The sequence below is a fragment of the Kogia breviceps genome, chromosome 5, assembly GCF_026419965.1.
Source record: "Kogia breviceps isolate mKogBre1 chromosome 5, mKogBre1 haplotype 1, whole genome shotgun sequence".
In the NCBI taxonomy this organism is placed as follows: Eukaryota; Metazoa; Chordata; class Mammalia; order Artiodactyla; family Physeteridae; genus Kogia; species Kogia breviceps.
In genome coordinates this window covers 14,906,874-14,930,292 of record NC_081314.1, presented here as the reverse complement: position 1 = coordinate 14,930,292, position 23,419 = coordinate 14,906,874, and the positions used below count along the sequence as shown (strand labels likewise).

At 40.3% G+C, this 23,419-nt stretch overlaps 1 protein-coding gene across 1 annotated transcript in view; it reads right to left on the bottom strand.

Moving 5' to 3' along the window:
* The window catches only part of COPB2 (COPI coat complex subunit beta 2), a 59,797-nt gene extending 49,350 nt beyond the window's left edge, over positions 1–10,447 (bottom strand). Inside the window, exons 1-5 of the mRNA XM_059065162.2 lie at positions 10,312–10,447; positions 5,808–5,945; positions 1,911–1,997; positions 1,579–1,705; positions 561–709 (exon numbers count right to left, since the gene is read on the bottom strand). Coding sequence (XP_058921145.1) covers positions 561–709; positions 1,579–1,705; positions 1,911–1,997; positions 5,808–5,945; positions 10,312–10,314 — 504 coding nt within the window. The 5' untranslated portion in view covers positions 10,315–10,447. The remainder of the gene's footprint in view (positions 1–560; positions 710–1,578; positions 1,706–1,910; positions 1,998–5,807; positions 5,946–10,311) is intronic.
* Between the last annotated feature and the right edge of the window lie 12,972 nt (positions 10,448–23,419).

The following is a 23,419-nucleotide window of genomic DNA, read 5'->3' as shown; positions in this document are numbered from 1 at the left end:
GGACTTGAGGATATGGGGAGGGGGAGGGGTGGGCTGTGACGAAGTGGGGGAGTGGCAGGGACATATACTATCAAATGTAAATTAGATAGCTGGTGGGAAGCTGCTGCATAGCACAGGGAGATCACCTCTGTGCTTTGTGACCGCCTGAGGGGGGCGGGATAGGGAGGGTGGGAGAGAGGGTGATGCAAGAGGGAGGAGACGTGAGAGCATGTGTGTATGTATAACTGATTTAGTTTGTTGTAGAGGGAAAACTAACACACTATTGTAAAACAATTATACTCCAATAAAGATGTTAAAAAATAAAAAAATAAAAAGTCTTACACCATATTGCTTCCACATGGAAAAACACTCCTTCATTAAGAGCACTGAACTGCCACACTGTTCTTCTCAACAGAATATGCCCTTCTGGATCGAAATGAGAAATCCTATTTTGCTTCAAAATGAGCTTTTGAGAGAAACTTCTCAGACAGGAATAACTTTCTGGGCAGCCAATAGTAAAATACCTGACACAACTATATTTCACCAACAATCATAACTGACACCAACAGTGGACATCCTACCTTGATAGTCCTGTCCAAAGAAGCACTGGCAAACTGATTGTTATCTTTGGGGTTGATCACAATCTGCATAACATAATGGGTGTGTCCTTCAAACACTTGTGAGCAAGACCATTTTTTATCCCAGTCCCAGAGTTTAATAAGCATGTCATCTAGACCAAAAGAAAGTCTCCAGTTAGTTGCAATTTCTATTTCTTTCATTCAGAATTAAGGTACAGAGTCTCTGTGCCTTTTAAGACAGCAAATCTAACACAAATCATATATTCCATGTCTTAAAGAAACAGAATCGGAATTGAACAGATTTTTCAAAATGCTTATTTATTCTAAGAATAAATTTAACTCTCTAAAGAGTGGAGATAAAAGAGAGATTACTAATAGCAAACGTATATATCATGGAAAAAAATTTAAGACAGACTCAATGGGCTTTACAGAATGATGAAAGAGGAACAAGTCTGATTAGAGTCTAAGTATGAATGAATAATGATGGCAATGACTACTTCAGAAATAAGCATTTCTCTTTTAATACAAGATTGGTTAAAAAAAAAAAAGTTTTGAGTTACTTCTCAATCTCTAAATTAAAAATGTTTCAAAGAGCTATTACCAGGTTCAGTGCAACTGGTTTTAAATGCCTTCCAAAAGCTCCAGTTTTATACATAATACCAAGGAGTCAAACTAGTCTGAGTATAAAGATAAAATTGACTAGGGTACATGGCAATCTGCCAAAAACTCACTCAATCAGCATGTAAATTAGCTTTCTGTTCAGCTGACGTTTCAGCATCTAGACCTTCAGTTCTTCCCTGACAGGAACTGGAGCAACTGCTATATAAATCCTAAGTAGAGCTGATATTCATTAAAATACAAAAGTAAGCAGCACTGATAGCATGTTAATGGATTTAAATAGTTTAAAAGCTGCTTCGAATTAGAACTCTGCTTGTAACAGCAGTAAAAGAATTGCATGTCTCACTGAATGAAAATGAATTACTCAAAGAGACGCACATAACCAAAAGGGGTCATCTCTTACCGCTGCTGGTTAGAATGAAAGGCTGGGTTGGATGAACAGCAATACAGCGAATGTAGTCTGAATGAGCTTCAAACATATGAACTCTCTCCAGAGTGTTGTAGTTGAACACTCTAATCTGCATGTCATCCTAGAAATGGAAAGTTTAACACCATCGTTACTGTTATGAAGTAAATTGCACAAAAAAGTATATTATAGGGTCAGGGTATAAAGCCCAGGTTCCAAAACAATGCACTAATTAACAAAACAAAACAAGAGTCAAAGCTCTGTGACTCGCCGCCAAAGCAGCCACTGACAGGTTCAGAGATGGGTTAGACGCACACGGAATTACTTACCGCTCCTGTCACAGCCCAATTCTTCCTTGCAACAAACTTGGCAGCTCGAACAGGAAGATCACATACTTCAAATGTTTTCACCAGTGTCTTAAAAATTTCACAAGAATATACACTTTGAGTCATGAGAAAATAACTGAAAAATCTATTCTGTTATATTTAAAACATCCGATTTTTTATATCACTACTAATCATAAAATGTTCTCAGGCTAAAATATAAAAGTGTAACAGTCAAATGAAAAAAACAGACCAAAGATCTTTTCTTTAACTGATTCAAAGTGCAAATACTTATAAATGATAAAAGAAAGCAAATGTCAGCAAGATGAAGCTCCCTATCTTCTGTGCTCCAGCCCTTCCCTACTTCTGTAGCTTCATCCTTGGCTACTCCCAGTGCCTTACCTTTGCTCACGTTCCCTCCGCCTGAAAACCCACCCACAGGACCTTATACTCCACTTTCACAACATAGCACATTCATGATTACGTGTTTAATGTCAATCTTTCCTGCTAAGCCCCCTGAGGGCAGGAATCTTGTTCACCACTGTATACCTAGAGCCTAGAACAGCGGCTGAAAAACAATGAATGTGTAATAAGTATTTGTTGAATGAATTAGCCCCTAGTTTTCTTCTTTTAAAAATTAAACCCATAAACTCATAAAATAAACTTATAAACAAGATACAATTCTTTTGTACACTTCAGCAATATGCTTCCATACAGATGCCATTTCCTTTTAGTGAAGTACGAGAACACAGTGATTTAGATGTCCCTTAAGGCTGCTCAGAATAGAATTATATACACAGGATAAAGGTGGAAAACTAGGAGACCCTGCTAGAAAGAGCAGGGATGAATGCACCTCTTTGTCCTCCCACTCTGATGCCTTGTTCTTTAAAATTCTGAAAATCAAACTATCACTTTTCAATCTGTCTTTCTGTACGAGAGAATAATGAAAAGAGCATATTCTGATTGATTAACCATGTACACCAAATTTAAAAATAGGGACTGGTTCACAAGAACTGTTGAGCCCACTATGGCTTCCTGAGCAAGACTTCAAAGATTCTTCAGACAAAGGCTGAATAAGTGGGGACATAAGCTCCCAACTGCACAACCACTAGCAGCTGACTGCGATACAGACACTGCAAACAGGTAGAACATGCAACCTATAAGATGACAGACAAATCCACGAAAGCTCGTGAGGAGCCAACAAATTCAGGGATCTGCTGAGCAATAAAACATAAAGCAGCTATAGAACTAACAGTCATGTTTCAGGTCCATGTTAAGTGCTGTGGCTGATACAAATGACCTAAGGGATGGTCTTCCCACTCCAGAAGCTAAACAAGCTGAACAGGAGGAAACACTACACACTCAACATGTAAACCACCAGCGAAATATAAGAAAATAAAGAAACACTTGCATGGTGCCTTATAGGTCTCGTACACAATTTTATCAATTTGATTTAATCCTTCTGACAATCCTGCGAAGTAAAGAAGGCAAAATATCATCTTCATTTAGGTAAGTAAACCGAGACTCAACGTGGTTAAAAGGCTTGCCCACATCATTTAATTAGCAGGGAAACTGCAGCAGTTTCCCACTAACTATCTATTTTATATTTGGTAGCGTATATATGTCAATGCTACTCTCTCACTTCTTACCCTTCCCCCACTGTGACCTCAAGTCCATTCCCCATATCTGTGTCTTTATTCCTGCCCTGCCACCAGGTTCATCAGTATCAATTTTTTAGTTTCCATATATATTCATATATATATGAATATTCATATATATGAATATATATATTGAATATATGAATATATATAATTCAATATATATATTGAATTATATATATGAATATATATGAATGTATATATGAATATATATATGAATTCATATATATATGAATTCATATATATATTCAAATACCGTATGCTAATACGGTATTTGTTTATCTCTTCCTGACTTACTTCACTCTATACGAGACTCTAGGTCCATCCACCTCACTACAAATAACTCAGTTTCATTCCTTTTCATGACTGAGAAATATTCCATCGTATATATAACATACTGATTTTTTAACTGCTGCACCCATCACCTCAAAGAGTATAATATCTCCTATTTGAAATTCAAGTACATTTGAATTTACTTCCAAAAACCTTTTTGGCTCTTTCAAGAATTTTGCTCTTAATGCACGAGTGGCAAGTAACTTCTATTGGTGATAAAAACAGGAGGAAGGTGCTTCCCTGGTGGTGCAGTGGTTGAGAATCTGCCTGCCGATGCAGGGGACACGGGTTTGTGCCCCGGTCCAGGAAGATCCCACATGCCGCGGAGCGGCTGGGCCCGTGAGCCATGGCCGCTGTGCCTGCGTGTCCTGAGCCTGTGCTCCGCAACAGGAGAGGCCACAGCGGTGAGAGGCCCGCGTACCACAAAAAAAAAAAAACCACCCACTTGGAATAACAATGGGAATTAACACTAGGATAAGCCCTGTCCTCATAAAACCTCCATTTTTGAAGGAAAGAAGGAAATTAAACGAAAAATTACCAATGAAAGGGGAAGTAGATGGCCCTGCAGGAGGGCATAGAAGGGTACAGAAAGAAAAATGAAGCAAAGTAGATGACCCATATAAAGCAGAGTCACGTTACAGTAAAGCCTGGAGAAAGATAAGGGAAGTACACCTGGGCTTTAGAGCACAACTATAGTAAAATGACAGAGCTGAGAAATGGTTAAATGGAGCTGACAGAGGGGACTCCAGGGAGCATTAGGAAGCACGGTGGGGGTGGAACAGGTACCAGTATATCTGCTAAGCATAAAATCTGGAAGGTTTTAAACACATGGAGAGAGTATATCCCCACCACCACCACCCACACAAAAGCAGTTAACAAGCATACTCTCCGCATCAAAGCAAAAGGAATGCACAAGATAAAGATTTGAAGTCGCAGGACAGAAATTCTGAATTAGTGATATATTGATAAAAGGAAAGTTTATTATTCACTAGGTCAACAAATAATTATTGAGCCCTTACTGTGTGTCAGGTAATGTCACAGGCACTGGGATACAGCAGAGAACAAAGTGTTAATGTGAATAAAATGTCACTGGTGGGACTTGGCTGAGTGTGTAGCCCTTACTGTTTCATTAGAGTGATATAAGCGGTAAGGGTGTTTTTAGGTTTACTCCTGAACTTGGTTCCCTAAGGCCTATTTTTGCCATCTTAAGTCCCTCAAATGTGAATTTTATCTGGATTTTAAGAACTTAATCTTGGATGTTGGGGATAATTACTGTATAAATAGACTCAAAACCGTATGGTATGTCCTGTACTTTGAAAGAAAAACATTAAGGATGGCCAACAAAGACTGAAAAAGATAAGACAAACTAAGCTGAAAGATCTATTATTTACTCAGATGAAAGCATTTAAGGGAAATAATCTGTAAAAGGCACATTCTCATGTGTAATGAAAAGCTGACTACAAATCTCTCTCTGATATAATCTATAATGTGTATGGCTGACTGAAAGTTACCTGAATCATGCATTACAGTGAGCACTTGGGGAAAATTTAATAAAAGTAACAAATCCCATTCTTAAGATTGTTAGAATACTCACTGAATGGAAATTTCAGTACCATTAAATACTTTCATCTAGAGCAAGGGATCTTATATTGGTGTCAGTTTCCTTAATTTCAAAGTAGAGCTAATACTACCTATCTCAGCACTTAACACTTAAATATTGGATATAATGAGCCCAGATAGTTTCTCCCACAAGCTCTACCCTCATAAATGTTAGTTTACCTTTATTAAAAATACTTCGTACCAATTTATTTAAGAAAGCAGTATGCATATACTACTGAACTGCTATATTTCTTCTCTTTCATTATAAACAGATTAAGATAGTATTTCTAATAAAATCTTTAAAAATTCCTACCTGTGTTTCATGATTCCAAACGCACACACTGCCATTGTAAAGACTCGCCAACATCCATGGCTCTGTAGGATGCAAATCCACACTCTTAACTCGATCAGATCGAGCAGTTAGCTTTCTCTTGATATCGAGTCGCAGAGGCTAAGGACAAACATAAAAAACAAACAAACATTAAATTGCTATGCCAAATAAAACATGCTTGAGATCTTAACTAAAAGCAGTGCATTAACATGCCTACAAAACAATTCAGTGTTTACTTTGCTAAATTACAGACACAATTTGAAGTCTAAAGCACCTACTTATTCACTCATATATACAAAAAATATGAGTATTTAAAAATTTTTAATTTGTAGCAGCACTTGTCAAACTTTTTGGTCTTAGGACACCTTTATAGTCTTAATTTTTGTGGACACTAAAAAGCTTCTTTCTAGGTAGATTATATTTATTAATATTTACCATGTTAAAAATTAAAACTGAGACGTTAAAATATTTGTGTATTAATTCATTTTCAAAAATGAACTAAACCAGGCTTCCCTGGTGGCACAGTGGTTGAGAGTCTGCCTGCCGATGCAGGGGACACGGGTTCGTGACACGGTCCAGGAAGATCCCACATGATGCGGAGCGGCTGGGCCCATGAGCCATGGCCACTGAGCCTGCACGTCTGGAGCCTGTGCTCCGCAACGGGAGAGGCCACAACAGTGAGAGGTCCGCATACCACAAAAAAAAAAAAAAAAAAAAAAAAAGAACTAAACCCATTACATGTTAACTTAAGTAAGATATTGTTATGAAAACTAACTATAGTTTCAAAAGAAATTTAGTGAGAAGAGTAGCAATGTTTCACATTTTTGCAAAACTCTTTTTTTAAATTCTGACTTAATAGAAGACATTTGTTTCCCCATATCTGCTTCGGCCCTCAATATGTTGTGATATATTGTTTTGGTTGATGTATATAAAAAAAAAAACCCAAAAACAAAACACAAAAACCTGGCTCACAGATACTGAGAACAGATTGGTAACTCCCAGAGATGGAGTGTGGAAGAGGGAGAAATGGGTGAAGGGGGTCAAAGGGTACAAACTTCCAGTTATAAAGTAAGTAGGTCATGGAGATGTAAAGTACAGCACAGTAGTTAATAATACAGTGTTGCATATTTGACAATTGCTAAGAGAGTAGATCTTAAACGTTTTCATTGCAAGAAAAAACAGATTTTTGTAACTATGTATGGTGACAGGTGTTTAGACGTATTGTGGTGACTGTTTCACAATATACACAAATATCAAATCATTATATTGGACACCTAAAGCTAATATAATGTCATATGTCAATTATACCTCAATTATTTTTTTTTAAAGTTGAGTTCTTCAGAGAAAAGTACTACATTTATTTTGGCAATAATATTAGTAAATGCTAGGCAATGTAATGTGGGATCAATAGGGGTTATATCCATGTCCATGAAGAGCTTTGGAGCCAAATGAGAATGTTTATAATGTTTTAATGTATTTAAGTTACAAGAACCAAATGGAAATTACAATTTTAAACCAAAGCTAAAATACTCCCTCAAGTCATAAAATACTAAGAGTTTAAAACAGCCTTTTTCAACCTGGATTCCTCATCTAAACCACAGAAAGAAAAAGATCTCACTAACTACTTTCTGAATTCTCCTAAGGATACCTTTCTAGGAGAAAAGTTAACTCATTATATATAATGATGGCTTAGGGCAGTAGTCTTAATTCTCTCTTGGAAGCAGATCTGAGGAAGACTGATTTAAAATATGTTTCTCCTTCAACAGGTTTTACACACAACCTAAAAGTTTATTTGGCAAGTTGAGTTATCAAATTTTTATTTTTGCAATCTTCCGTGATGATCATGAACGGGACAGAAATTTAACATTACTTTTCTACACAAATGAAGACTGCTAGATAATTTCCTGAGACAAAGCAAACACCTCACAAGGCTTTCATTCATCGTTTTGGATCTCTATCAAATCTGGGTCACTGACTGCTTCGAACCTTGCTCTGACTTCTATACAGGCCTCCCTCACTTTTGGCAACAACCTATACCTCTTATTTTCCTTTAAAAGATCCGAGTTCTCTGGCTCATCTCTACAATAGCCACAAAAATGTTTCCACTGTCTTACCTTCTTCTCCATCTCAAACTTGCTACTTTCAAACCATCATCTTCACATACCTTGCTGAAGCAGGACCTCTTACTTCACCCATTTCTGAATTTTGTCCCATTAATTATCATCACAAATGTTAACTCTTTTTTTCTGGTCTCTTCAGTCAGCAAACATGATGTGTCCATTATATGCCAGGAACCATGGTGGAGGCTTTTTCCTCTAGTAAATGAGGAAACTGTACACTTATAAACTATGTATATTTTACCATTAAAAATGTTTTAAATGCTTGATTACTGAGTAAAAGTGATGCTTCAGGAAGGTGGTCCAGGGGACTGAGCAACCCCAGTATAACTCTACATAGCCCCAATGCACAATCTCAGTTTAAAAAGCACAGCCAAGAGCTCCTGCTGTATTTCTCCCAAGATTTTAGTGCCTACTTTGGATGAGACATTGTACCAGGCACTGTGGAATACCAAAATGAGTAAGGTACTCATACTGCGGCCGTAACTCTAAATGTCTCCTTATATCTCCCAAAAGCTGGATGCATTTAGGACTCGGCTTAAATGCTACTGCCACTACTATGATCTTTCAGATTACCCTACCAGAAGTATCCTTTCCTACGGGATCCTACAGGTTTTAATTTTAACATTTAACATTTGTGCACATGTCTGTTTCTGCTTTCTAGAATAGATGCTCCTTAAGGGCAGGGTCACTGCTTATTCATGTGTTTACCTCCATAGCATCTTATATATTTGGGTATAGGGGTTTAAGTACAGACAGTATAATTGAGGTCTAAAGAATCATGATGGACTCAAACTTCAGTTCCACTACTCATTTCAAACGTACAACAGTGTGTAAGTTTACTTAACTTCTCTCAGGTTTGAAAAATTTTTAACCATTGACTATTATCTACCGCTTAGTATAATGAGAATTAAATTCAGTGTTAAACAGTTAGAACAGTGCCTGGCCTATTGTAACCACTCCATAAGCATTTATAACTCACTCTCCCAGCTGCTGTGAGAATTAGAAGGCAAATGTTTAGCAAAATCCATGGCACATAGTAAATTCTATGGTAAATGAGTGAATAAATAAATTCACATTTTGTAGTTATATAAAAGACTTTAAATGTGTTAAAGAATGAAATATGTAATTATAAAAATACTCTTAAACACTGCAAAAGAAAACTAAATTAGGCAGATGCAAGGGCTGTTTCCAAAAATGTCCAGTGCTGAAAGCACAGCACACCCCAGAGCGGGTGGTTGGTAATACAAGGTGGCATAATTAAGTGACTTGAGTATTGTTCAGAGGCTCTTAACCTGGGGACCCAAGAAAGTTCATGGATGAGGATGGGTGGGGGGCGGTATCTGGGAGTAAACCCACTAAAATTTTATGCAATGCTGTGTTTCTCTATGCATTTTTCTGGAAGTATCCATAATGTTCACAAGTTTACCCAGGGAATCAACTTCTGTTGTAGTTAAAACTCTGCAGCAATGAGTCTTAAACTAACGTGATTTTAAGTTTTTATTTATTTTTTTCCTTTAACTGCAAGGTGAGGAACTTGGACTTATTAATCCCTACGGTCTTCAAGCTCCAAATTCTTTGAACCTGTGCTTCCTAACAAGTGAAAAAAAAGCAGGAAAATGTTTAAATACAAAATATTGAATTTCTTACATCTTTTTGGAAAGAAATTCTCACACTATCATACTGTTTTTCTTACTATTGTAACTGTGCAAAAGTATTTTAGAGCATATTTGGGGGTGATAATAAAAAATGCTGTCATGGCTGTCATTCTTATCAGCTGCTATGTTTGCAAATGCAGAAAAGCACGCCAACCAGTTTTATAAACAACTCCCCAACTCTTCGCTTCTCCCTAGAAACTTAAGCTTGGGTCCCAAAGCACCTGAAATTCCACTCCTGACTCTCTATGCATTTTATTTACCTTTTTTGGGGGAGGGGGGCTTGTCTGCTTAAGTTTGTAGTTTGCGGTCAGCATATACCATACCAAAACAAGCCCAACATGAGTGCAAAACCAGCTGTCGCCGTTTTAAAGGCACAATGAGGCAGTTTCGTCAAAGCCTTCTACGGAGTTCAACGTTTTCGGTCTCTTCTATTTCCCTACACCAAGGATCCCGCTGCAGACCGCAGGACCTCTGGCAAACGCCGTAAGCACCGGAGGAGTTAAGGACCCCTCAATTCCAGGCACTGCCTCCTCAAACCACCCACTGCCTCCTCCCTCCCAGAGTTCGTACTAGACCAGGACCCCGCAAGGCCTGAGGCGGCGGCCGCAGGGGGAACCCAGGCCGCTGCTGACTACGGTACTGAGGCCAGGAGCCCCAGGAATTGGCCTTGGCCGCAAGGGCCCCACTCCCTCCTGCAGGGCCTGGACCTACCATGGCTCCGTTGGTCCGAACCCGGGCGCCTTTACTCTCTGCCGACGAAGCACTCCGGTAGAGACCCGCCGACCCGCCGACCGGCCGACTGCTTGACGTGGAACTTCCGAGAGGAGTTCTCGCGATAGAACTCGAGTCCAGGGCCCGAACGCCTGCGCAAACGCAGCGCGGGTGCTGACGTTTCCCAAGCCCCGCCCCAATTTCCAAGGCAACAAGGCCTCCTACAAGGCCTCCAGCGCACCTGGCGCTGCTGGGGAGGTGGGGGTGTGGCCTCCACTGTCCTCTGCAGTGTCCGGGGGCTGCTCAGCGTGTAGGAGAATCAAAAAACCACGAGTTAAATAAGATGAGATAAAGCGAAATGCTTCTTCCGAATGCTAACTGCCGGAGAAACTCCCTTATAGTGGAGTTGTGTCGCAGGGGCTGAGAAGCGCTGTGAGGCTTCCTCTGATTCTGACTCTGAGGAGAGGGCGGGGAAGAGAAGGGAAGGCGAAGCTAGGCTCTAAGTCCACTGTACCCTGGTGGGCCTGAGAACGAGGCCCAGAGAGTCCGATGCGGGGCCTGCTCGGGGCCCTGATTGAGGCTGGAAGGATGTGGGCCGGTTTCCGGGTTGAGCTTCAGGCATTGGTGGTCGGAGGGCTGCGAAGAGCCTTCAGCTGTGGAGCTCCCCAGGAGATGGGAGTATCCGACCCTGCAGGTTCTCCTTCCTGCTATTGAGCGTCGACCACGTTCATTAATTTATAACTATTTATTGATCTTCAGCTCTGTGCCAGAATACTTTCCTCTCAAATCTTCACATCGAATCTGAATTATGTCCATTTTACTGATGAGGAAACTAAGGCTCAAAGAAGTTAAGGGTCCCTGCCAAGGCCACACTAAAGGGTAGAGTCAGGATTTGATACCAGACTGATAAGTCCTCCAAGTCCTGTGTTGTTTCTATTACACCAAAGTATATCTTCATTAAAGTAGTTGAACTCTAGAATAAGGACCTGAGCCATAGCGGTTGCAAAGTAAAATGCTAGAGCTTTTGCCTACCACACTCTCTTCCCACCTTTTTTTTAAAAAAATTTTGTTTATTTTTTGCTGCATTGGGTCTTCGTTGCTGCACCCTGTCTTTCTCTAGTTGCGGCGAGCGGGGGCTACTCTTCGTTGTGGTGCACGGGCTTCTTACAGTGGCAGCTTCTCTTGTTGCGGAGCACGTGCTCTAGGCACATGGTCTTCAGTAGTTGTGGCATGCAGGCTCAGTAGTTGTGGCTCGTGGTCTCTAGAGCACAGGCTCAGTAGTTGTGGCACACAGGCTTAGTTGCTCCGCGGCATGTGGGATCTTCCCGGACCAGGGCTCAAACCAGTGTCCCCTGCATTGTCAGGCGGATCCTTAACCACTGCGCCATCAGGGAAACCCCTTCCCGCTTTTTAAAATAAATTTATTTATTTAAAATTTTTATTTTATTTTTTAATCACCGTGGACCAAGTAACACTTGCCCTTTTGCTACATATAAACGTGTACCTCAGGCCTGAGAGTAGCCTTGGGGATTCTTTTAGACCTCTAGATTATCAGAAAGGGAAAAAAAAAAAAGAAGTAAGTGTGTGTGTGTGTGTGTGTGTGTGTGTGTGTGTGTGTGTGTTAAGTAATATTCAGAGGGAGACATATGGACTCTGCATCAGGTAATTTGCCTTTAGCAGGAGCTTTGTTGCCAATGTGACCTCTTTGTGGGTCTTAGTTTTCCTCATTAAAAAAAAAAAAATCTTTGTACACTGCTAGGCACCCAAGATGCTGAGCCCCGAAGTATCACACTCACTTTGACTATATATTTTCTCATTTTTTTCCATGGCAGTTAACCAACATTAAGTTCTGGAGTTGTGCATTATAAATTCATTCTTCTTTCAGACATTACATAATGAATTTGTACTGTATCCAAAGCATTATACTGGGTGCTGCCTGAAGATTATACCTATAAAAATTTAGTCTTGGATTTGGGTTGAAAGAAATTTCACTTTAAAGAAATAAGATTCTTGGGGTTTCCCTGGTGGCGCAGTGGTTGAGAATCCGCCTGCCGATGCAGGGCACATGGGTTCATGACCCGGTCCGGGAAGATCCCACATGCCGCGGAGCGGCTGGGCCCGTGAGCCATGGCCGCTGAGCCTGCGCGTCCGGAGCCTGTGCTCCGCAACGGGAGAGGCCACAACAGTGAGAGGCCCGCGTTCCACAAAAAAAAAAAGATTCTCAAATATGAACTACTACATAAAATAACTTTAAATATATGTGTGTATATTCCTGTGTGTTCAACTGTGTGTTTAAAATAAAATCTTTTGTTTACTCTTCAGTTTAGAGAAGACTAGAAGGTAGAAAAATAACTCTGGGAAAGAAAAATATGGACAAGCTTAGCAAATTGGGAAAGGGTTTCCCAAGAGTTTGAGTGCAATTGATCAACAGATCTTAAAGTCTTACCTGGTCAGTTTCTAGGATGACTGTTTGAACCCTGCCTTTTTGCTGCTGCTGGGAGAATTCCAAGTGGAAGTTCAGCCAGCAGTGTCTCTGTCAGTACTCTGCATACACCCTTCCCTCTCTATTCTATTCCCACCCTTTCATGAGAAGTTGAGGAAGTGAAAATAATTCCTTGAGGAAAAGTCTAGTCGGTATTTTTAAAATATATACATGTCTCATCACTTAGCAAAGTGGTGAGTAGGAGAATGAATAAGAACTTAGTTTCTCCCTTCAAAAGGGTTACAATTTATAAGAAGTACCAATGAAATACTCAGGATAAAATATCCAGCTGGGGAGATAATTTTCATAATGGAAGCAGAATTTGAGGTGGACCTTTGGACCACAAAAATCCAGTTTGTTTGGAAAATGGTATTCATTTAGAATGGCAGTGAGGGAGAAGGCTGGAAAGGAAGGATGGGGCTAAAATCTGAAAATGTACTTAAATAGGGAGGAATTGGGCTTTGATTCAGTAAGCACTTGGGAACAATTAATTAATTAATTAAAAAAAATGTGTTCATATATGCACTCTATAAGATTTATCTTTTGTTGATGCGTAGGAAGAAATGGATTGGAACAGTGAGATACTACACAAGTTTGGAGGAAGTGGGTGTGGAAATAATAATATTGAATAGATTTCATTGAGTGCCCAATTTTGTACCCAGCATTGAAATATGCACTTTGCATACTGCAATTCATATAGTAATACTGAAAGATAGCCATTATTTTCTTCAAATTATAGATGAAACACTGAGGCCCAAATGAGTTGAGTAATATGCTCCATGCCACACTGCTCAAGAGTTGGTGACATACTTGAGATCTGAACCCAAGTTTATCTCCAAAATGAATGCTCTTTGTTTTTTGTTTTTTTTTTTTGCTGTACGCGGGCCTCTCACTGTTGTGGCTCCAGACGCGTAGGCTCATTAGTTGTGGCACACAGGCCTAGCCGTTCCGTGGCATGTGGGATCCTCCTGGACCGGGGCACGAACCCTTGTCCCCTGCATCGGCAGGCAGACTCTCAACCACTGCGCCGCCAGGGAAGCCCATGAATGCTCTTTTTACTGGACTGTGAGTTCTTCCTTTCTCACTAAGAAGCTAGCATCAACAGGGTACACAAATAATTTGCATTTGTTTTGTGAGTTAGGGAATTGGGAGGCATCCTAATGCTCATGTTTTGAAAATAGTGAACCCAGAGGAATATCTTCAATTAGAGGAAGAAGTGGAGCCAGTAAATGACACAGTAAAGGAACAATTTGAATAAGGCAGCAAGGAAAACTATATGCCACAGAAGGGAAGGGAGGTAGAATATAATAGGGTGACTAGCAGTCTAGATGGCTTTAGAGAACTTAAGGAAACTTGGTATTTGGAGAAAAAAAAAAAACTATTGTCAGTGAATTAGATGATTATGAGGACACTAGTAGCCTTAAAAAAATTTTTCTTTTCAGTTGAGTAATGCTAGAGGAAGCAGGTTTGCAAGGGATTAAGAAAGGATTGGATGATAAAGAAGTGGAAGTGGTGGGTGTAAACTATTTTACCAAAAGTTTAGTCATGAAAAGACATATGTTGATGTCTCAGTGAAAATGGATTGATTGTTCCTATATTTGGGGTCTAGTTCTCGTTAATTACTTCATGATGACACTCCACATGGATGTATGCAACTGAATCGAGTTAGGAGTTAGGAGTCAGTATGAGTTAGGAGCTAGCCAGACAAATGTCAAGAGGGTATATGTAGGGCATTGTAAGTGGAGAGACTTGAGAGTTCGATTTTTCCAGAGAACTAAAAGTAGTTTGGCATGATTGGACCAGAGAGTAAGAAGTGGATGGAGTGAGAAATGGGACTAGAAAGATAGATGACGCTCAGATCCTTGAAAGTCCACGATTGCTAGTTTAAAAAGTCTGGACTTTACCCTGAAGGATCTAGGGAAGCACTGAAGAATGCTAAGCAGGGTAATCTTCACGCTCTATTACTGATTCATCATTGCATGTCAGTTACTTTCCCTATTAAAGGAAATGTTAAGGTTCTCAGCTGGATTTCTGCATGAAGCAAATGAAAGTGGGGATCTTGACCACATAATCACATACTAACCAGCAGGAGACTGAATGGAATTGGAGAACCACTGAGTTGTCTTCCAAGGAGAATGAAGCTTAATAAGGTTGCCTGACAGAGGCAAAGCTTTGACGGATTGCAAAAGCACTGATCAACTACAACGTGCTGTGCACTTTGTATGATTACGTTCTCAGAATTTAAAATCTGTTAAATTTACTCCGTGTGAGTTTGACGTGGGATTTTTTTTTTTTTTTTTTTTTTCTGTACGCGGGCCTCTCACTGTTGTGGCCTCTCCCGTTGCGGAGCACAGGCTCTCCCAGACCGGGGCACGAACCCGTGTCCCCTGCATCTGCAGGCGGACCCTCAACCACTGCGCCGCCAGGGAAGCCCTGTTAGTCATGTTTTTGACACGAGTATACTTTTACCTTCTTAAAAATGGCATTAACTCTATGTCTTTTTTAATAAACGTATTTAGAGGAGGCAGGGTTTAAAGTGAGCTTTGAATGAATGAAGGCAGTGATTTCATAGGTAGGAATTGCTAGACATTGTAAATATAGCAGCAGAGTTTTGGGACTTGGTCATTTAGTGACCTCCATAATGGTCCACACCCTGGACATTCTATATCCAGCTCTTCACACGTGGAGTGCTAAGACAACCTGTGGTTAAGTCGTGCCCAGCAGGTTCTGGAGACTTCTTTGACTCAGGGTTGTCTTGTGGAATGAACTCTCTGGGTCTCAGTTTCATGACCTACAAAATAATGTTGGAAAAATGAACTCTAAAGTCCCTTTCTACTCCAAGTTTCTTTAGAATTTTGAGTCTGTGATTCTATATTCTTGTCAAATGAAATGGGCAAAGGGAGTGGCTGCAGGATATATTAGACTTTTTTTACTTCATTCATGTGCCAGTGAAGTAGTTCTTCCTGCATATTTTACAGTATGCATTGCTCTTTTTCTCAGGAAGCCACCTTAAATCAGCAAATGTTTGTTGAGGCTTTATTATGCTTGGAACAATGCTGTATAAACTTGAGGGTCCTGGGGCTCAGGGCAAGGAGCCTGGTGGGTATGAGGGGACCAGGAGCAGAGGCCCAAGTGTGCATGGTATGCAGAGGTCCTGGGGGACATTCTCTGACAACCAATGCTTAACTTTCTTTCCAGAGAAAGGACTTTACAAAGTTTTATATAAGCAAATTGAGAGGTTTAGAGCAATTATGTTTCCTTAAGAATTATGTGCTTGTAAATGATAGTGCTGCATATAAATAAATGAATAATAATGACAAATAGCCTGGATATCTGGCATATAGCAGTTACCTTTAAATTAATTGAAAAAAATTTAATGTAAAAGTGAAATATCTGGAGTGACACGTCACTGCACAGTATAATTTCGATCAAATTGCCTTATTCCACTGTCTTCTAAAGAATTTGTCAGCTCAAATTGATCTAAGGGCATTACTGAATTTGAATTCAAATGTAGTTCAAGCTCCAAGTTTTAAAAATGAAGTCCTTGAGCTCTGAACTCATGATATGCTTTTGTACCTGAAGATGATAATCCAAATTATATTGAGCTGTGCTGCTACAGGACTTTTCACTTGATGTCAAAGCAACTTCATATTGATAATGCTTGATCCATTCATTAAAATCCAAATATAGGAAGAAGAAAGTGTTTTCTTTGCTAAATATGGCCATACTTTGGTGCATCTGACATTGACAATGAATACAGATATAACTTTATCCTGAAAAGATTTATATATAAAGTGAATGTTAATTGGATCATATATATATATCCATTCATACAGACAGACAGACATATATAGGTAAAGTCAATATCTGAGGGAGGTAGAAAAAGATTACAGGTGATTTTGGTTATATTTTCTAACTTTTCTTTTATAACATACACTGTAATAAAGAAAATAAATTACCTTATGCAAATATAAAATGTAGCAAAGGAGCTTGTCATTTAAAGGAAGCTTAGTTTGAATCTGACTATAAAGCAAAGAAATACCTCTTATTTTCTGCATAAATCTCAATTTTCATTTTATAAAGCCCATTTGAGGTGCAACAAAATGGTATAGTCATATCCAGGAGTGAATGGTTGCCAAGGTATAATATGCAATCCCTGTCTGAGGGTTTTGAGAAAGGATTCTTCTGGTAAGGTGTGTTCCTGGTAAAACTAGACAAGAAAGCAGCTTTGTTGAAAGGTTTAAAGTTGCAAGGGAGAAAGGTGAGGCAGTGATCAGGGAGCAGGGGAAGGATGAGACCCGCTAAGGAGACTGGTGGAAGGGCTAGAAGGGCTCATGTTCAGGAGATATGTATTTGTATGTCAACAAATGTATTAATATACCAGTTATTAGATAGCTGCTACCTTGAATGACTCCACCATCCTAGCTGAAGCTGATCAGGTCTCTCCCCTGGGTTTCTCCCTATTGTGGCCACGAAGGGGATAGCAATTTACACTGCAATAGGCCCCCAGGCCCCTGATCTTGTGCAACAGCCAGCATCTAGACTAATATTAGGCAACTCTTCTGATTGATGAGTGCTGGTGCCTGAGTATTGTTAAGTATTTTGAGCATCAACCCTGCCTGTAAGGTAAGGATAATGAACTGGTCCTTGATGCATCTATTTGAGGAATCAATGAAAGGAGAAAGCAGTTATTTTACACTGACGAGCTGTCTTCACGGTAGGGAAAATTATAAAATAAGCCTAGTTGGTCTTTGGCAGCCACTTCCAACCTCTCAGGTACCCTCTTCTCCCTTTCCCACCAACTCTGTGTGTGGTTACAAGGACTTGTTCTATGACTTTCTCAAATATCGGACTGATAAACTCATCACCTAGCCCATCACTTTAAAGTGTAATCAAACATGGGTTTTTCAAGCCTCTCTCAGAGTGTCCAGAATTTTATAGGGAACCAAACTCTAGGAAAGGGGACCAAATTCATTTTTGAATGGTATTTTTTTTTGTGGTTGTGTATAGAATTCTAGGTTAGCACTAATTTTCTTTGAGCACATTAAAGCTGTATCAGTCTGCCCTTTTCTGACTTGCTTTTAAAAGTCCTTTGTCAGTTCCTCCTTTGATGATAATTTTTTTCTCTGGTTGCTTTAAGGTTTTCTCTATGTTTTAGTTTTCTGAAGTTTCATTATGAGTTGTTGAGGCATGGGTTTTATTTTATTCTCCTTGGGATCCACTGAGTGTCTTAAATCTGTAAATAGGTATCTTTCATCAGTTCTGAAAAATTCTCAACCCCTATCCTCTTTTCCCTCTTTTGTGTCTTCCTGGCATGCCAAAGTTAGAACTTTGTACCGCGTTCTCCACATCTTCTACACACTTCTATTTTTTCCATTTTCTTCTCTCAGTCCTGCATGCTGTATAAGGTCTTCTGACCCACCTTCCAGTTCATTATTTCTCCCTCATAGTGTCAGTATGTTGCAAATGTGATTATTGAGTTTTAAATTTCAATTACTATCTTTAGTTTGGTTCTTTTTTTCAGATACAGTATGTAACTTTTCATAGTCTCCTTATAGTTCTTTTCAAGGTTGTCATTTCCATAAACATGGAAACCTGGGTTTTTAAACCTGGCTCTAACAGCAGAAGTCTCTGCAGGTATATTTCTTCTGTCTGTCGTTTTGCTGGTTCTTGTTCCCTTTATGCTTAGTTATCTTTGATTGGATAACTGGTCACTGTCTTTAAATTATTTTGGGGGGGTACTCTGAAGCCTAGTTTGAATGTCTCCCCCTCCAGAGAGGCTTTATTTTGGTTTTGCCAGACACCTGATAACAATTGAGATCTCTTCACACCGAATTCATGGCTTAAACACCTCTGCACACCCCCGCCCCCGCCAGGCTAAGTGTACCCACAGTACAAATCCACAACAGGGTATTCTGTGGCTACAAATTCTTGAAGACTTTTTGTCCCTTTTCTTTTTAATTCTTTTGCCTTGCTTATTGCCATGGCAGGCTTTCCTGCAGTCCCTTGATGTTGAGGGGTAGGGAAGGCAGATTTAGATCTGGTTTAGCCTCAATCTGTGTGTGTATTAATTTGGGGAAATTATAAGACTTATGTCCTATAAGACTCTTCAGTTTCTTTGGGTTCCAGGCCTTGACTTGTGCCCATCTAGCCCCTTGTGGCCACAGCAGTAATGACAGATGATCTTAGGGGTTTTGATCATCCAATAGTCTTCCCGCCATTTCTATAGCAGGCTTTCATCCAGATATTGACCTGGAAGTTCTTTACTGTGTTTTCAAATCTTTGATTATTTTAAGGTAGTGGTGTTTATTTAAATCTATTTTAGCAGTATTTTTTGCTGTTGTTTTCAGCAAGAGTTTTGATCTGAGTAAACCAGCTTGCTATTAACAGAAACCAGAAGCCTCGAGAGAGTTTATCATTGGGCCTTAATGAAGGAATTTTGAGCATGAAAAACAGAAACGATGAGAAATTATCCCGATTTAGAATGGAGGAAAGAGATCTAGGCTGAAATGGCAAGGAGCATACGCCAACTCTATGCTTTTAAAGGAGGTGAGACAGAACCCTTCACAGTGCTCCTGAAAACTGACCCCATCTATGGGTGATGTGGCAGGAAAACATTTTGACATATTTGACAAGAATTTTCCCCACGTTCCTTCATGTGCCTATTTTCTGCCAGCATCTCTCAGCATTGACTCTCCAACAACCTCTGTTCAATCATCTGTCTTGGGTTCTCCCTCCATTCTTTCCACCACTGCTGCCTCTCTCACCTGGGTCAGAATATGAGGGAAAGGTTCACAGCAGTCACTAGTATTCCCAGATTACAGCGGAATATTCTCCCAAGGGGAAAAAGGTATATATACCTGTACTTTTCATACAGTTTCAAGATTTCATGGAAACCGTGTAAAAAATCCAAGCACCAAGCCTATGATGCAGACAACGCAATCAAATTCAATAAACATTTCCTGATGACCTGTTACGTGCTAGGAATCATGCAGAGTTCTAGATCTAGATAAAAAAGACACCATTCCTATCCTAAAGGTGCTTGAGCTTACTGTGATAATATAATAAAAACATTGTCCTCACAAACATATCCAGGGTGAGTACTCTTTAAAGGACTTTATACAATTATTTTGCCTGATTAAAAAAAACGCCAAAACCCAGGAAGACTGGATGCACTATAAATTCCAATTACAGCAGAAAGAGTAGGGGGCTAGCTACAGATTTTACTGGCTTGTAGCCACATGGCTAAACAAGTAAAGAACGAAGGACACAGTGCAGTGGTCACTCTGCACGAATCAGCAGAGCTTACACAAGAGGCCCCTCCCCCTGTACCCTGGACATGGAAGGCCATGTTCCCATAGGGAGCTGGGACCAATGGCAGTGGTAAGAGGACATCCATGGGACACCACGACAAATGAAAGGTGTACACAGCCCCTAAGAGCCCTGGATAAGGAGGAACATCAATCTTGTATTTGATATTAGGGGAGAAGGCAGAAAGACTAGAAATTTAGCCACATCTTCCAACAGTCAAGATTACAGTGAAGAGGGCTCTTAATTCAGCTTTAGAACATTTTCAGATCAAATATGTTCCTTCTGTCTATTCTCTACCATTTTCTTTGCAATTTGCTGAAAGGCTAATGTGTACAACAAAACCCTGAGTAGGATTCACCAGTGAGTTAAGACAGAGTGAGTTCCTTAGTCTGTGACTGCATAGTGAAATTGCATCATGCACTTAAATTTATACAAGTTCAGCTATTTGATCTCAGAAATAAAGAAATAATTTAAATAATATTAGCAGTACCTCTCTCCTCTTGGAATGAACACAAACCAGAAGTGAATCTGCCTTTCCTTCCAAACACATCAGTTCCTTTGTACCGCCCATGATGAGAACCTGTTCTCTCACTGGATGAGAGTCTGGGGTTTGGAAACAGGTGATATTCCTATCACTGTCCTTAATGCAATCCATCTGTGTCCTCTAGTACTTGACAGTAATCAAAGTGGAAAATGGCTATGTTGGATTTATGGAAAGGCCATATGTCAGTCTCCAGCATGGCTCCTTGCTAAGGATGTGTTTAAGGGTTATTTTGTCATGATTCTGTATAACATGCTAAATGTGGAATCCACACCTTGGTGGTGTGACTCTAAGTGCAAAACATCTCTTTTTTTTGTTGTTGAGAAAGAGCAATTTAGACAACTAACTAGCACATTTAGGTTGCTAAAAGGATAGTTTGCCATGAAGAATTTAGTTTGACTATTTCAATTCAATGGCTTTTTATAGAAGACCTACTGTGTGCAAGGCATTGTTAGGTGCTGCTGGGGATTTGGTGAAGATTCCTGGTATTCAATAGTTTTAACTGCCTGTATTGAGCTTCACCGAGAAGGTGAAAACCAAAGACAAAAGGAGGAGGGTGGGATACCATCTGCCCTGGGAGATTGAGGAAGGCTTCTGGGAGGAGGAGACACTTAAGAATAGTCCAGGGCTTCCCTGGTGGCGCAGTGGTTGAGAATCCGCCTGCCGATGCAGGAGACACGGGTTCGTGCCCTGGTCCGGGAAGATCCCACATGCCGCGGAGCAACTAAGCCCGTGAGCCATGGCCGCTGAGCCTGCGCGTCCGGAGCCTGTGCTCCACAACGGGAGAGGCCACAACAGTGAGAGGCCCGCATACCGCAAAAAAAAAAAAAAAAAAAAAAAAAAAAAAAAAAAAAAAAAAAAAAAAAAAAGAATAGTCCAGATTTCAGGTGATGGCTAGTAACAACAGTTGGCCATCTGCCACAGAGTTTGACACTTCATCTAGCAATCCTGAAAGTGTCTCCATTTTATAGATGAGAAATCTGGTGGTTGCAAAGGTTAAATAACTTGCTCCAGGTCACAGTATGTGAAAGACCTGGGCCTCAAATCCAGATGAGTCTTGTAAGGTAACAGCCCTACCTATTATAAGGATAATGTTAACTTAACCAGGTCCCAGAACACTCAATAATAAACGAGCACTTGGTAAATGTTAGTTCCCTTCCCATCTTTCTATATTGTGTCCCTTTACAGCATCTAGCTCAGAAGTAAATGTTTAAGAAAAGAACCAAGGAAAAATGGGCTGGAGGATGGGGTTGAGGTGTGTAGGGCAGGAAACTGATAAAGATCACTGGGGCCTGGCAGGCTGGAAGAGGACCCAGTGCAAATCCCATGTAAAGGTTTCTAGCTGGTCTTCTATTGCTAAGGAGTTGAAAATAAGATCTTCACGAGGACACCTAAACCTACTATCTATAAATATTTGTTGACTGATTTCCAGAAAAAAATACACACACACACACACACACACAAATATATGGTACATATCTAATATACCATATCTATTTATCTATCTATCTATCTGGATATCATGTGAGGGTAGCTATTTTTATTTTTTTCTAACTCATCTACAGTGAGCATTGTTGTTTGGCTGCTCAGTATGTCCTTCCCATGCAGGGGATTTCCCCATCCCCTGGCAGCTTGGACTTAAGCATGGCCATGTGGCCTCAGTACAAACTGTAAGGTGTTCCTGTCTGAGCTGAATCTTCAGAGACTGGTCAGCTGGTGATAATTCACAGCGGAATCCAACAGTATAGAGGGCATGTCCAGGGGGATAAGCTGCAGTAGCACCAATGGACGGGATGCAGGACCTTGATGCCTGTGCAGTGCCCATGGCACTATGCTGCGTACACAGATCCTTGATGGAATCATGGGTGGGCCTTGTTCCCCAGCAAATATGCATCTGACACATACCTAGAGTTACTGTCTGTTGTTTTCAATCAAGAGCCCTGTGTAGTACAGTATCCAATAACCTGCCCATAAACAAAAGATGGTATGGTCCTTTCAATTGTAGTTTTGAAACCTGAAAGAAAACCCCAGGTGTCATGTTGATTTTAACAATAGAGATAGAAGTCTATTTTTGTGGCTCTTTCTTTAGGAACGAGGAAGCTTTTTCTGCAAGGTCCTGGAAGGCTTCCCTTCAGGTCTCATTGGCTGGTCCTAAACTACATGCCCACTTCCAAACCTGTAACCAACAAGGTGGTGAAGAACCTTATTGGCTTATACCAATTTGGGGGAGTTGTTATGGGTTGAACTGTGTCCCCATTTCCCATCTCCCAAATTTCCATGTTGAAGTCTTAACCTGCAGTACTTCTGAATGTGACCTCCTTTGGAAATAGGGTCATTGTAGATGTATTAGTTAAGATGAGGTCATACTGGAGTAGGGTGGACCCCTACTCCAATATGCTTGTTATCCTTATAAAAAGGGAAGCTTGGACACAGGGAGACCTGCACACAGGGAGAACAGTATGTGAAGATGAAGGCAGCTATTGGGGTGATGCAGCAGAAGCCAAGGAACACCAAAAATTGCCAGCAAACCACTATGAGCTAGGGGAGAGGCTGGGAGTAGATTCTTCCTCACAGCTGTTCGAAGGAACCAGCCCTTCAGACACATTGATCTTGGACTTCTAGCCTCCAGAACTATAAGACAATAAATTTCTTTTGTTTAAGTCGCTCACTTTTGGTACTTTATTATGGCAGCCCTAGCAAACTAATACAGAGGTAGACTAGACCTTGGGGAGTGAATCATCATGATCACTACATTTGCCATCAGGTAATGAATG